We start from the raw sequence: 14,520 nt of genomic DNA, 5'->3' as shown, positions 1-14,520 counted from the left end.
GCCTGATAAATAATTTGAGAGATTTCTAAAATATTTGTGCTTCCTTATTTTTATGACAGGTGGCCTAATAAATTCATTAAGTACTGTAAGTCTCGTCGTTTTGAAAAAGAAACTCTGACTGGAACAAAAGGGTGACATCACTCATTCTGTTGCTTTGGATTTTCAAAATCCTGCTGAATAAACGGCTTCTTTGCATCTACGCTTTGTGGTTCAGCAGCGATACGATGCCACAGTAAAACTACAGTAAAATAAACACATTTTACTCTAAAATGTGTTTTTCTCTTAGTTAAAGTTATGTTTCACTCACTCACTCTTACTAGAGTTGCATTGGGAAACTTACTTTCTGAACCACATGACTGATTTCATTCAGTTAGTTGAGGTTTTTGTTAAATTCCCGCAGAGCTTAACAATTTTATTAGACCACCACCCTTGTTCGGTTTATTCCGCAGCTGACCTCAATTAACAGCACTGATAATTACAAAAATCATTATTTTATGTCTCTGTAAAAGTTAATCCTCCAGCATGTGTGAGCTCTTACTATCTAACACAACTACTGCTCTTGCTCACTGAAAGTCATATATTGCAGTATCTTAATTTGTCATGCTGTCTTTGTAGCCATTGCTACAACAAAAGGACACATGGGGATGTGTCCTTTTTTTCTCCCCTCTTCTTTTTGACTCGTGTTTTATTTTCCATCTCTGCTGTGTTGCATCTGTGTTTGTAAGGGTTTATGCGGCGCCCTCCATCTCCCACTCTCCTGGATCCACTCCAATCAGTGTGCACACCTGTGGTTCAAGCGCTCAATTTTGTGCAGTATGCCCTTGTCTGCAGTCATTGCTCGTTTCAGCTTTCTGACTGCTGCTGTGGTAGTTATGCTAAGGCCTTGTACTCTGAGTATGTCTTTTGGTTGGAACCAATTGAACTCTGCGATGGTTAGACTTACAAACGCATTCCCTGCCTGCCCACCCAAGCTTCCGCTCGTCAGTTTATCTACAGCAACGGAGGAGTGACGGGAGAGTCACCTGCCCACTCTCACTCAGGCTGCCACACCACACACTATCTGCCGCTGCCATCAATCCTCTGTCTGCCTCTCTGCTCTCTGAGCCTGCACGCTCTTTCTCCAAAGAGCCATCGCATCCACATACAGCTACTTGAGCATTCGCACTAAAAGCTTGTTTTGAGTCACTGCCAACCTGAGTATGTTTGTCCTGCCTTTTGGTTCCAGAAATTCTTATCATCTTAATGCTTGGACACAGGTTATCTCTGGATCTGTGGGGTTCTTTCTCTAATATTGTAAGCTTTTACAAGGACATGGTTTTAAACAGATGCTATATAACTGCGAAAATGGCTTCATAGTATTATTTTCATATGTATTTACACTATTTGTCTGCAGCTGTTTTATAATGTGAGTTTTTAGGTTGCTTGTTTAACATTGTCAGGACGGTTTCCTTTTTTGGGATAGCATCACATGTGCTTTTTTTATGTGTCAGCGACTGACCTAGCCCTTTTTCTCTTGCAAATGAGTCCTTTTCAAAGGGCTTTTTTTTCCTTTTGATCACATGTCTGCCACAAGGAGTTGGCCTAAATGGTATGTCAGCCCAAAACACACAGAGAATACACTTGTGATTGAGTTGTGCTGATGAAAGCAGGAAGCAAGCATTCTCTGCCTTAAAAAAAAGTAATTATTTTTATTTTAAAAAATATTTTACTGCCTCCAGCTTCCAAAATATTATATTTGACCCAGATCACCGGTGGTTCAGATCATAAAATGTCTCCAGTGAGCCCAACCCGTCAACACTGACATGTCAGCATTAAAATGCAGCTGTTCCAAAGCCCTTCGTTGACCTCAGTTTGATCAAAGACAATATGGCAGCTAAACAACTTTCCAAAAACCTACTGTCTCGTCCTTGTCACATTAACTCTGTTATACATTTTGTCAGAGGTGCTGATCCTTTTCAAATCAAAACAGTCTCTGGCTCTCTGGCATTATCAGCACACTCTGAGGCTGGATTACCTGAAATAAATCTCTGGGTGATTCATTCTACGACATTACTAAAAGCCCAGACTTTGTTAGATCAAAGTCAAGGATACATCACAAAGTATTTAAACTCATTTCGCAGACAAGGCCCTTTTGGTGCCATTAAGCACTGAGCTTTTTTGTTGTTTTCACATGCATTTATGTCTACCAGTAATCAACACCTTAGTGCAAGGCCTGTCACCAGCTTGATAAAAAAACAGTGTTTGCGTTCAAGTATTATATCATATCTTTTACCGAACAAAAAAATTAGATGTTGCCACTGTTAAAATGAAAAATAAATGCAAACTTTTAAAGTTTATAAATCAAACACCCATTTAGCAGACTGCGGTGAATATCTCTGTTTTATAATCAGACTCGTGTGAAATCTACGCACACTCATGACTTCTATAAAGGGAACAGCCGAAGGGAAGCAGTAGCTCATGCACAGTTGTGCTGCACACAGGCTTGTGCAGAAGTGTTCCTGACATATTTCTGCTGACAAAATTAGTCATCCATTTCTACTGTACAACAGATCTTATAGCTTAAATGCAACATAGATCTTGAGAACACAGCCACCATGGATAAGAAAAACAACTTGTGTAAATATGTACTAAAGCCATTAACACATGGATGTTTAAATTTAGCGCAGGGAATCTGTCTGAGTCGAAAATCCCACTGTAGCCTTGGTGTTTTCTCAGAGTGACTTTAAGCCTTAGTGTCATGCTCTTCCTCCTACAGCTGACAACAGCTGGAGATGTGGCTGCAGAAACGCTTCACTAGGTTTACAGAGAGAAAACTCTCAGAAAGACCGGGACGTGGAGCAGCCTCATGGGCCACCTAACCACACAAGCCCCACTGAGCTAATCAACAAAAGACATATGGGGCTACTCTAAAAGCTTTGGCTTTGATGTCTTTACTCTACATCCATGATGAATACACAGAGCAGGAACGTCTTTCTTTAAAAGTTCACTTGCAAAAATCAAATTTGAGTTTCTTAAAGTTCGACTTCATTTAGTAAAAAGCCAACGTTTGGGCAATGATTTGTCATAAAAATCTAACAACGTTATCTGATTATTCTATATAGGCCATAAAGTCTCATTTACAATTTATACAGTTTATAGAATTATTTGGGGGGGGGGACACTGAAATCAGTCTATAAAACCCTTCACTGCTCATTGTATTAAAACAAAAAAGGCAGATTTGCTTTGCGTCTTAGATAGATGTGGGTTGGATACATCACGAAATAATCACTAAATGCTAACAATCTGTACAGAACATGTTTATAACAAATGGCCTAATTTCAATCCAGAAATTATATGAATTCAAAGGATATTTAAAGGAATTTAAAGGAAACTCTTGGTCTCAAACATGCTCATTCCAGTATATCATGACTTTTGCAATGTTCTAATAAGTATATAATTACTTTAATAATTACTCACTCCATTAGTACATTACCTATAATAGAATCAAAAACTATATGCATGTACAGTACTCATGTCTTCATATTCTGTCAGAAAAAGCAGGAATTGAGGTGAAATGATTTATTGAAACGTGTGTGTGGTCATGGAAATACAGTGTATAAGGCTCAAAAGGGAATATTTTGGTATGAACAGGTGGACATACCAAAAAATATTACTTTCAAGTATTCTTCAGCACAGCCTGAACTCTCTTAGGCAGATTTCTTGTAATTTCTTTAAGTAGTCTGAATGTCCTTTAGAAACTATTCCTTCAAAGCTCTTCTTTGGATCTTGGCTGCCTTTTGTTCTGTTCTCTGTCACGATGATCCCACACTGTTTCAGCAATGTTAAGATCTGGGCTCTCGGTAGGCTAATCCACGAGTAACAGTATTTCCATTGTGTGTGTCTGTGTTTTTGTATCCAGGTATACTTTTACTGCACTGGCAGTGTGTTTGCCATCATTTCTGTACTGCGGGCTCAAGACTTTTGCACTTTACTGTATATTTCATCGTGAAGAAACAGAAATATGCAAACAGAAAACTAACATTTGTTAAGTTTTGTATGGAAAGGTTGCTCAGTCTCCTACTTTAGTCCAGACAGAACTTTAAAATATATTTCATGTATTTGCTCTGTTTTTTCAGCCCCACCCAGATCCAATGAATAATGATGCTGGTGATACAGTTATCTGAGTTTACATTTATGAACATTTGCAGGTTAATATTAGCTTTTACCATTAAGCCCTATTGTGCCTAATAACAGGCGTACGCAGCCTATGAACGCTCAGTCCTGCTAGTGAAAGAAATGGTCTGTTTTCTTTTATTAATCAAAATCTGCATTGTTCTGTCAAGGCATTATTGGCATCTTTAGTTCTTGTCAATAATTTCAATTGTCCCCGAGTTCAGATTGCTTGGAGCCGCTGACATGTATGACAAATGAGAGAAAAAGTAGTGCTTATTTTGGTGCTTGTTTTATTGCAGTGTCGCCCATCATCATCAGAGGTTAATACTTTCTATTTATTAGCTGTCTGTAACAAATCAGCTGCTTCACTGGCTTGGCGACCTGGTCAGATAACACGGTTTCTAAGAGGGAAACAGTAGCTGAGCAAGCTTATAAAGTTTCTGCATGACGAACAGCTCATTTAGTTTTAAGGCGAAGCAAAACAAAGACCTCGGAGTAGGTAATAGCAGGCAGCTGAAGGTTACTGAGCACTTCTGTAAGGTTCATCATGTCGAACAAGTAGATTGTACACAGTACTGACAAGCTGAAGAATGAATCCCTTATGAAGGGAGGAAGAGAGAATCTATGACTGCCACTCTACTTCACTTTAGACGCTTCAATGAATTTCAGAAACGAGCTAATGAGAATGATCACATCGGTGCATACTGAATGTGGTGAGTATTAAGTCTAACTTGTTTATTCCCCGTACCATATGTTCTTTTCAAATGTGCTCAGTGCTTGGGATCATTTTTTCAGTCCGACTTTAAAGTTTAAAGAACCGACTTTTCTCAGTTCAACATGAGAGAAGAGGACAGATTTTGTTTAATTTTCACACACGCACCAGGAGGGAGACAGAGCGCCTACAACCATTACCATTCCTTCAAGTGAAGATTTCCATTTGTTTGTTTTTTTAGCTTCATAACTGAATATACAGATTTGGAAGGTTATGGGAAGAGAAAAATAAAGGAAGCATCTGACCACTTCTGTTTGAGAACATGTCAAAGGCTGGTGAGCATTATTATTTGTGGCTGTTTATTGCTGGGGAAAGGGCAGAACTAATCAGTTCAACATCAGAAGACTGAGGAAACCAGCAAATACTCACATCTGAGAAGTGGAGACCAGAGAGGTTTTGCTAGAGTGCTAGAATTTGACGATAAGTAAGTAAGTAAACACAATCAACTTTCAGCTTTCATAAAATCACGAGTAGTAGCTTCACTGGGCATGCCTTATAAGTACCACAAAATGAACATTTGCTATGAAAGAGAGATTGGGTAGGGTTGTCAGGGTGTCTCCTCTTGCTTAGCAAGGACGACTGAATAGCTTAAAAAGCCTTGAGTAATGACCACTGAAGCAGACAAGTCAGCAGAGCCCGAGGAAGAGATACCGGGTAATCTTTTACTTACAGCTGTGGCTCTTAAGCTTTCCTTCTTCTCTCCATGCCCTCTTGACATATTAGCTGTAACTGCAAATGCAAAATTTTTGTGCCTGTTTGCTGTCAAGCTTTCAACCCTCAGCAGCTGCACTGAAGCCAGCTGGTGAGAGAAAATTAGCAAAAACCCACGTACTAAGACTATGTCCCTCCGGGAAACAGAGACGGCATGAGGAGGATAGTGAGAACATTACCCCACAGTACAAAAATGAAAAGTATGCAAGGATGGCCACAACCTTACCAAAGACTTGTTTATAGCTGCTCAGTGAAATAACAAAATGGCTTTTCAGTCTGACCGTTGCCACAATCGAGTCTTGGTCCTGTAGTCTTTGAGTTTTAACTCTTCGGTCTCTGTTTTCCACACGCAAAACTGTGCACAGAACAGTCACAACAGTAAAATCACTGACAGTTGAATTAAATCCCATTTATAATCTTGTAACAGTGCAATGTTCTGGTTGTTGACATTCATCAGCAAGCGAAACACTGATGCGGACCAAGCACCCGCACCAAACGCTGCAACACCGCTCCGTGACAGAAGGTGCTTTCCCACTGCACACCACAATTTGCAAAAACTAATTAGGACTGCCTCAAGAAACAAAACAAAAGAGCTCAAGGCATTTACTCAGAAATTTCCGTTATGATGAAGCCTGCAAACTATATGACTGTTATGGCAAAAACCACGACAGTTGCTTTGTTCAATACTGAAATCAGAGGTATTCAACATCATTACACACAGGCTACCTCACATTAATAATCAGCGGAAGGTAAAATTGTAATTCAAATAAAAATTTGATTAATTGCACAGCCATAAATAGGACCAGAAGGATCTGCTGCCAGCATGCAGCGCTGACAGGTAACAGCTGTTTCAACCACGTGTGGGTGTATTTGCTTTAATGTTGAGGCTGATTTAGTATAAAATCCAATATGTTTTGGAGGAAACACTATTGCTCTTGGTCCCACAATACAGTGTTTACAATTTTGAAATATTAAGCTTAGATTAAGATTATATATATTGGTGTCAATATAGAAAAAAGCTATGATGTCACATGAATAATGTCTTTTTTACTGTTTCAATATTTTTATTATGTTTTTTGTTTTCTTGTAAAAAAAAAAAAAAAATTAACCACATGTTTTGATTTGTGGGGAGAAAAAAATATTCTGTCAAGCCAAAAGATTTTCACACTTCAATATGAAGCTTTAGCTAAATTTTTAAAAAAAAGATAAAGGTATTTATGAACCTTAGTCCTATATGAATCAAAGGTGTAAACATATGGTATTAAGCACATATGTGTTATCCCCGCCTCAGTCCTGGGGGATTTAACATCGAGGAAATTTGTAAAATGCAGCCCCAGATATGAGATATGTGACCGATTTTCCTTTGATGTATTCAGCAGTGCTGCACTCTTCTCTTTGATTTCAGACATATGGTCATTTTCTCACTTTGGACAGCAACGGTAAAATAAGAATCCAAAAATGAACATCCCTGATACCCCAGTAGCTAGTTATTCTTGCACGTACGCATGCACGGCTCAAAATAGTAAGTAACGAACAAAAGCTGGCTCGCAATTCAGAGTGTGATGACAGTTATGAACAACAGGGAGATGCATCTCCAGGAGGAGACAGTAAGAAGGATGCAAGGTTAACTGACAATTCTTCATGGGTGGCAGCTGCACTGCAGGAGTCTCAGTGGTATACAACTGAGAAAACTGTTACCTCTGTTAACAGGTACTGAGATTTTAAGACTTTTTTAACAAGAAAGGCGGTCCATGGTCTGAGTTTGGATGTGTGAAAACGCCACTTTGAGATAGAGTGGGGAGGATGAGGGTGGAAAATTAATTTGAGGCATCTATCGAGACACAAGTGCAACACTAAAACGAATGCAGTTTTCAGGACATATGGATGTAAATGTGTCATTTGGTCTGAAATGATAAAATGAAAATGTTTGGAAGGAGGACTTGGATTTACGAGTGAACACAGAAGTAGGAATGAAAAGAAAATAAACCATAATAAATAATCATGACATGCTTTGCAGATATTTGTGTTATTTGGTAGCTTCAAAATGTCTCCGGTACTTTAGTGTGTCATCTGTGGTGAGTGCAGCCAGCGAAGGCTGGTGCTGATTGGACCCCCTCTGGGTCTTGGTGTGCAATGGCTAGTGAAATGTTTGCAACACATACTGTCCTGAATTTGCTGATTGAACCTCTTACTCAGTCTCACCGTGGAGAAGGGGATCAAAGGTTTCAAAGGGCTAGAATTCGCAGTAGGAGAGGTATTTTGCAGAGACCTGTGGTGCCGTCATCAGATTGAGCAAAGAAAAAATAGCACAAGTTGTGGCAGACGCATGTGCATGTTTCTCGGCATTAGAAAATGCACATGAGGTAGATTGCATCAGTAAGATAAGTGTCACAATAAGACATTTTGTGATTTGGGAACACCTAAACAAGTGAATGCAACAATGAGCGTTGACTGTCTACATGTAATTTTCTCCAATTTCTTCTCAGAGCTTTAGGAGGGAGGAAAATGAGTTTCATATTAATTCTCCTCTGAGTGGGGACATGACAGCTCACAGACAAGAAGATGCAAAACAGCCATTATAGCCATTTGAACTGTCATTAAACTTCAGCGAGTCATTTGGTCATGCTGTGCAGTGAGTAAGCTTTTGACAAATAAGGCAGGATTTCTTTTACACATTCCTCGTCACACAACCAGTCCTCCTGAGAATCTGCTCTACATTTTAAGACTTGTGCTCATGGGTCCGTCTGCCACCATAGGCTCTTAAACAATTTTTAATAGGGAACATCTACAAAAAAAACTGTGCTAATACCAGTTTCACAATTACTAACAATGCCTGTCTATATTTATCCACCACCTTATATTAGTGTCATGTTTGCCTCCAGAAGGCGAGGTACAGAATTAGCTGTGATTTAAAATAAAGAGACAAGCTGTATCCCCCAACATGCAACACTACATCAGCTTCACTCTCTCCACTGTCAGTCTGAACCAGATACACAGAGCAGCACTGATATGTCTCAGACTTTATTAATCCTGATAAGAGAATCAATAGAGCTCTATTGTAGAAACAGCTGCCCTGATTTTGATTTGTGTTGACTAGGATGGTACATTATGTGCTAACAGGATGTCGCCTATGTGAGAATGAACACACACTCACTGGGAGGAGGTGAATTTACAAGAACAATATGAGCGATTCACTGAATAATTAAAGTTGTGCTCTGGGTGAACAGAGAAAGCATACAGGTCACACATTTTTTATTTATCTTCCAAAACTAAAACTTCAGCACTAGTGCCACTCTTCAGTACTGCTTTGGACTGCTTGTTTTGCCTGAGGCTTGATAGAGAGCACATCATATAGTCGTTAGAAAGCACACCGTATCTAACAACTGTGGCCCAACGGTGGCGATTTTCATTTCATGTAAACCAGAGGAACGAATAAATGCGCTGCAAGAAAAAAAACATGAACAGAGGAAAGTTTAAAAATGCATAAATGCTCTTAAGTCACTCTGCGCAGACATTAATATTTATACAAGCCAGATGAAATGGAAAAGAATTTATAGCTACTTACCTGAACTGCCCCGCTAAGCCTCTTAAACTTCTAATTTTTGCAAAAGAATCGCAACATTTTTACTTTACACTTGCTCAGCTTCTCATTTGAAAGCACCACAGAAAACCTACACGGTTTCAAGCAAGATGTGGCATTTATATCTTGTACTGTTCAACAACTGGGAGTACAAACCGCAAGGGATTCTCCTTAAAATATCCTGGGTCATTCATTTCTAATATGCAGGCTTGTATAGAAGCATGAAATACCTGGCTCTTGGATATATGCTGGGCAAATGGCTGCTGCTAGGCATGTGGTCAAAGTGATTGGCTTAAAACACATCTTGTTTGGCTTCAGTTTGCAAATTGCTGCGCTGCATTTTCACAGTTCTTTTTTTTTTTTTTTGCATTGTTTTAATTAACACCTGCTCATGGGATGTTAGGGCCTACTTCTATTCTTAGTCTGACCTATTTTGTGGTTTAAAATTTGTATTTTTTTTCCTGAATGCAAATGAGGGCTGCTAATGTGACCTAGGAGGATGAGAATAATCACCTACATTGTCTCTGGTGTCACATCACTTTGCTGTGAAAACACGCAGAATCCTGCAGTTAAGCTATCAGTTGTGAAGAGTTTTGTAATGGCCTCCCTGCTGTGTCGAACCGCAATCTATTAAATATTCTGCTTTGGCTTCTTTAATAGTCTGACTTAAAACAATGCATTTATTGTTGCATGTTTGACATCCTAAAAAACTGAAAGTCTATTTCCTGATTTGACAGGAAGAAGAAAAAAAGATTTGTTTACATAGCTAAGATAATCCAAGCATTTCAAAGCGTATTAGCTGCACATGTCACATGTCAGATCTGTGTTAAAAATATAACAATCCATGTAATTACAAATGTTGGTGACAGTGAAAGAATAAAACCTGTAATCTCTGCTGTCACAAGAACCAATCCCTGTAATTAACTTACTCATCAACTTTTTCGCGCAAGGGCGAAAAATCTGTCACCTCCTCTATCTAATTTCTGAACTGCACATATGTTTGAGACAAACATTCAAACAATATTTTATTTACTGTTTGATTGCTGTATTCATTCACTCCTGGGTGATGCAGGAAACTGCAGCTGTACAGTTCTTTGTACTTCTCCTATTATCTAACGGGAAACTCTTCACACAGTTCAGTCAGTATATTACAGCCTCAATATCTAAACCTGAGCCTGATAAAAATGTAATATTGACTCACCAGGGTGCTATCTAAACCTTCACTGGACAAGGTGTCTCAATGCTTTTCGGTATGCTTTTCACACTGGTGGATCAAACCAACAGGCGTGTTCAGCTAAGATAAGATAAGATAAGATAGAACTTTATTAATCCCTCGGGTGGGTTCCTCTGGGAAATTCGACTTCCAAAAAGCACAGCAACGACCGAAGTTACAGTTACAGAATTGTTATTTATATATATATATATATATATATATATATATATATATATATATATATATATATATATATATATATATATATACACACACACACACACATATATAAATACAGAGACAAATATAACTAAAATAAAATATACAAAGGGGATAAATAGAATAAATAGGAATAAAAAATAAAAATACAAGTGAATTGCACATTTCAAGTATTGAGTCTATTGCACTATTGACTATTTACAAAAAGTATTGCACAAGGTATTGTACAGTGAGGTGAAGAGGCACTACAGCTTAGTTGTTCCCCCCTCCTTTGTCCTCCTGTTTCCCCTCCCTCTCCCCTCCAGAGAGGAGTTAAACAGTCTGATGGCGTGTGGGACAAAGGAGTTTTTAAGTCTGTTAGTTCTTGTCTTGGGGAGAAGCAACCTGTCACTGAACAGACTCTTCTGATTGTTTATGGCCGTGTGCAGAGGATGCCCAGCATTGTTCATAATGTCCATCAGTTTCTTTAATGCTAATACTAAGCAGCAGCAGAGCAAAGTTGAATCAAAGGTGATCAGACAGCAGTTGATTGTGGGTGTGTATCAGAGGTTTGGTGGGTAATGACACTACACCTGAGTCTATTACAGAGATAACAGTAGTGTTAAATGAAAAGTCCAGATATGGACACTCTGGACACTCACACTTGGTGCAGGTCGGTTATTTTGTGAAATGAATGGTGCTGTTTTCTCGGCAACAAGTTCATCAGCCTTATGACTAACACAGGAGTTACATAAGGTGACAGTGCTGGGTGGCGGAGTTGTGATATGCTGTTCTCAGCTCTTAGCTAAACTGTTGGCTGACACAGATTAGTTTGGAAACTGCTCAGCCTGTCAAGCCAGCAGATTAAAACCATCCTCTTAGCGTATTGTTGAAATCAGAAGCAAAATGAAAAGTATTATTCTGAAATCCCACACCCACCCTCCCCCCAAAGAAATTGACCAGATAAGTCATTTCCGCAAGCTCTTATGAACTAGAGTTGCATTTTGGAGATAAGTAGCCTACAGGAGCTGAGTGATCCAGGGTGACACGCAGGTAGGGACGGGGGTGGGCGCCTAAAAATTGTATCATGATATTTCAAAGACATCTGCAAGAATTATATTTCTGATGATGTAGAGAAATAATCCTCAACAATGTTTTATCTGAGATTGCAGCTTGCCTGCAGCACTGTTTATTTGTGCAAACAAAATAATGGACATTTTCTGTCCTTCATTTCCAATGAGCTGCTGTCATCGATGACAGACGATCTCATTCAAAGTGTGCTTCTACTGAAACAAGGTGCCCCCAGCAGCAGAAATATCACAGTGCAATAGTAGTGGCACAGTATTATATTCAGTGATGCAGCATAAGACAAATGTAAGTGTAAAAGGAGCCTGGTTAGTGGTTTCAGTGGAAATTTTGGTGGTTTGCATTTGGATTGTGGGGACACACAGTTATTTGATACTTTTAAGCAATTATTAAAGTAACTTGTATCTAATCAGCAACCAGCACAATAAAACTGAAGCTGAAAACATTTTCTACCTGGGATGTTGTTACTTAGGTCAAACAATTTGCTTAATGTCCTGTTTTTCCACCATTTCAATTGACATCATATTATTACATATACTTGCCCAAAAAATATGAAGCAGCACTGGTAATTTCTACCATTTGTGCTTCCTGTCATAGGGAGTGAGGCCCGCGAGTGCTACAATGATGCTCAGTTATACCATTTTTGGGCCTCCTTGCATTTCATGGTGTGTTTTCACATCAAGTGATGAAAAATACTTTGCTAAGTATTGTGCTTTGTTGGAAGATGTTCAAATATCTCCCTTTTTACTAAATGTCTGGGTGTGTCTTGTTGTTTTGCGCAATAAGGAATTTGCACAATAACCATTGCTATAGCAGTGATATCACAATATGACACTTTTTACACATAAAAGTTTTGTATATTATGCTGTTTTATATTGTATGATGCAGCCCAAGTGGAAGGCGTCCATAGAGTCCATTGTTTGGTCACACCAGACAAATCTCAAACCCCAGTCTAACTGTTAGAAGTCGAGCATGTGAATACTGAACACCTGTTTAAGATAAGGAGATTTTTAAAGAAAGCAGGCTAGTATTAAGGTCCAATGTTTAGTAGACCCATCCATCCACCGCAACCTCCTCCCAATGGAGGCTTTCATTGTTTCATATCCTCTCTTATTTTGGACACTAGATGGTGCTGCTATGATAACAGTTATACAATAGTTCTAATGGGCAGTCAGTCTCAATTTTACAGCAGATCACCTTGCTCGCTCTCTCGCACACACACTCTCTCTGCTGATACTGGAACACCAGTACAATGCCAAATTGTCCAGCTGTCTATTGGAACAAACAAAATTCCCCCTCCAGTAAAATCAAACCAAGAGATGCCCTCACATACATGTAAGTAGCTTACAGAAGCAGAGATTTGAGCGATCTTAGGTGTATTTGCCCTTTAAGTGAAAAGCACACACGCACATTCTTAAGCAGCTGTTCCTGTAACAGGAGGTTTAATAATGATCACTGATTCGCTGTCTATGCCGCTTTACTTGTGAACACAGGGGGGGTACTAATAATAAGCCTGTGGAAAAATTATCTAATTAGGGTAGAAATGAAAATTCATAAGACGGTGGACTAAATGAGAGATCATTAAGCTGCTGGATTTGTTTGTTATTGCTTATATTAACGGGCGGTTGTTTGCAGCACAAATCATTTTTTTCATGAAGTCTTGCTGTAATTAACGCACTTGCTAATGTTGCGCTCTTTTGCTTTGCGCTATTTCTTTTTCCACAACTGTCTAAATAATTTTCCACAAAATGCTCCACAGTTTCCCACACGTTAAGGAACTTTTTTCCACGATGGAAAGACTTACTCGTTGTGTTGTACTTCACCCCATTAATGTACTCAGGGCAAGGTCTTTCTACAATCCTGCCAGTGCTGCTCCGTGGCCAGCAGGTTCCAATCTCATCGGTTGTGGCATTGCAATATAAACCTTTTAGGGGGGAAACATAATAAATGAAAATAAAATAAAAGATAAAGGTCGACGCTTAGCTTTCTATTTTTAAGATGTAACAGCAAAACATCTCAATACTGAGGAAGGAGAATGAAGCAATTCCGCCTTACCATCAGTGCTCAGCAATGACAATGAAGCATTTGCCAAAAAAGTGTCCTGGAAAGCCTCTATTAAACTACAATTTAGGTCCCCGAGCTCTCCAAATATGATCTCATAAACAGTAGCATCCATAGTGCGAGCCGCCACTTTTGGTCTGAATAATGTGCAAGTCCGAGAGGAGATAGGCACACTGCCGTGCCCAGCCGTGTTCGTGGGCATGTGAATCGGTACAACCGTAATGACAAGTAGAGAGCCCGGCGCGCCTTCTGGAGAGCGCGCGCCTGGCCAATCAGAGCCGCGGATCCGCTCATCCCTCCACGTGAAAGACAGCCGTCACACCGCACTGACCGGATCATGAGCCTTGTTACTCTGACATTTCACACCTGCTACCCACCTGTCGTGTTTATTTATGAGGAAAAAGTCGCTGCGTTTGAAATGCAAAGTAGCGTGTGTGGGAGAGATTTAGAATGAAATGTACAGCCAGGTTACCTGTTGTTGCGAGTGAAACTTGAATGGAAGGGAAAGAAACAGAACAGAACAGAAAGCAGTAAGAAGAATACTGGGTTCAGTTATTGGTTTTATATTTGTATCATAGAGCCCTTTTTTCTGTATGCAAATAGTAAACGGACGTTTTCAGGGCAGGAAGCTGAAAAGCTGATTGTATGTCGTACAATAATTAGACTCGGTGATGACGTCGGCTCCTTTGGCTTTTGTTTCTAAATAGCACTAAGGACACAACTCTGTCGGTACTCTTTAAGATGATG

General features: G+C 39.4%; 1 protein-coding gene across 1 annotated transcript in view; it reads right to left on the bottom strand.

Annotated features, from left to right (window-relative positions):
* The window catches only part of crhr2 (corticotropin releasing hormone receptor 2), a 41,272-nt gene extending 27,296 nt beyond the window's left edge, over nucleotides 1-13,976 (bottom strand). The window contains exons 1-2 of the mRNA XM_085438677.1: nucleotides 13,768-13,976; nucleotides 13,517-13,636 (exon numbers count right to left, since the gene is read on the bottom strand). Coding sequence (XP_085294803.1) covers nucleotides 13,517-13,636; nucleotides 13,768-13,975 — 328 coding nt within the window. The 5' untranslated portion in view covers nucleotide 13,976. The remainder of the gene's footprint in view (nucleotides 1-13,516; nucleotides 13,637-13,767) is intronic.
* Nucleotides 13,977-14,520: the final 544 nt, after the last annotated feature.

Source organism: Copadichromis virginalis, linkage group LG18, assembly GCF_057382275.1.
Source record: "Copadichromis virginalis isolate Kocher_CV1m ecotype Utaka linkage group LG18, C_Virginalis_male_GT1.1, whole genome shotgun sequence".
Taxonomy (NCBI): Eukaryota; Metazoa; Chordata; class Actinopteri; order Cichliformes; family Cichlidae; genus Copadichromis; species Copadichromis virginalis.
Note: the sequence above shows the minus strand (reverse complement) of the source record. Positions and strands in the feature narration are given on the sequence as shown.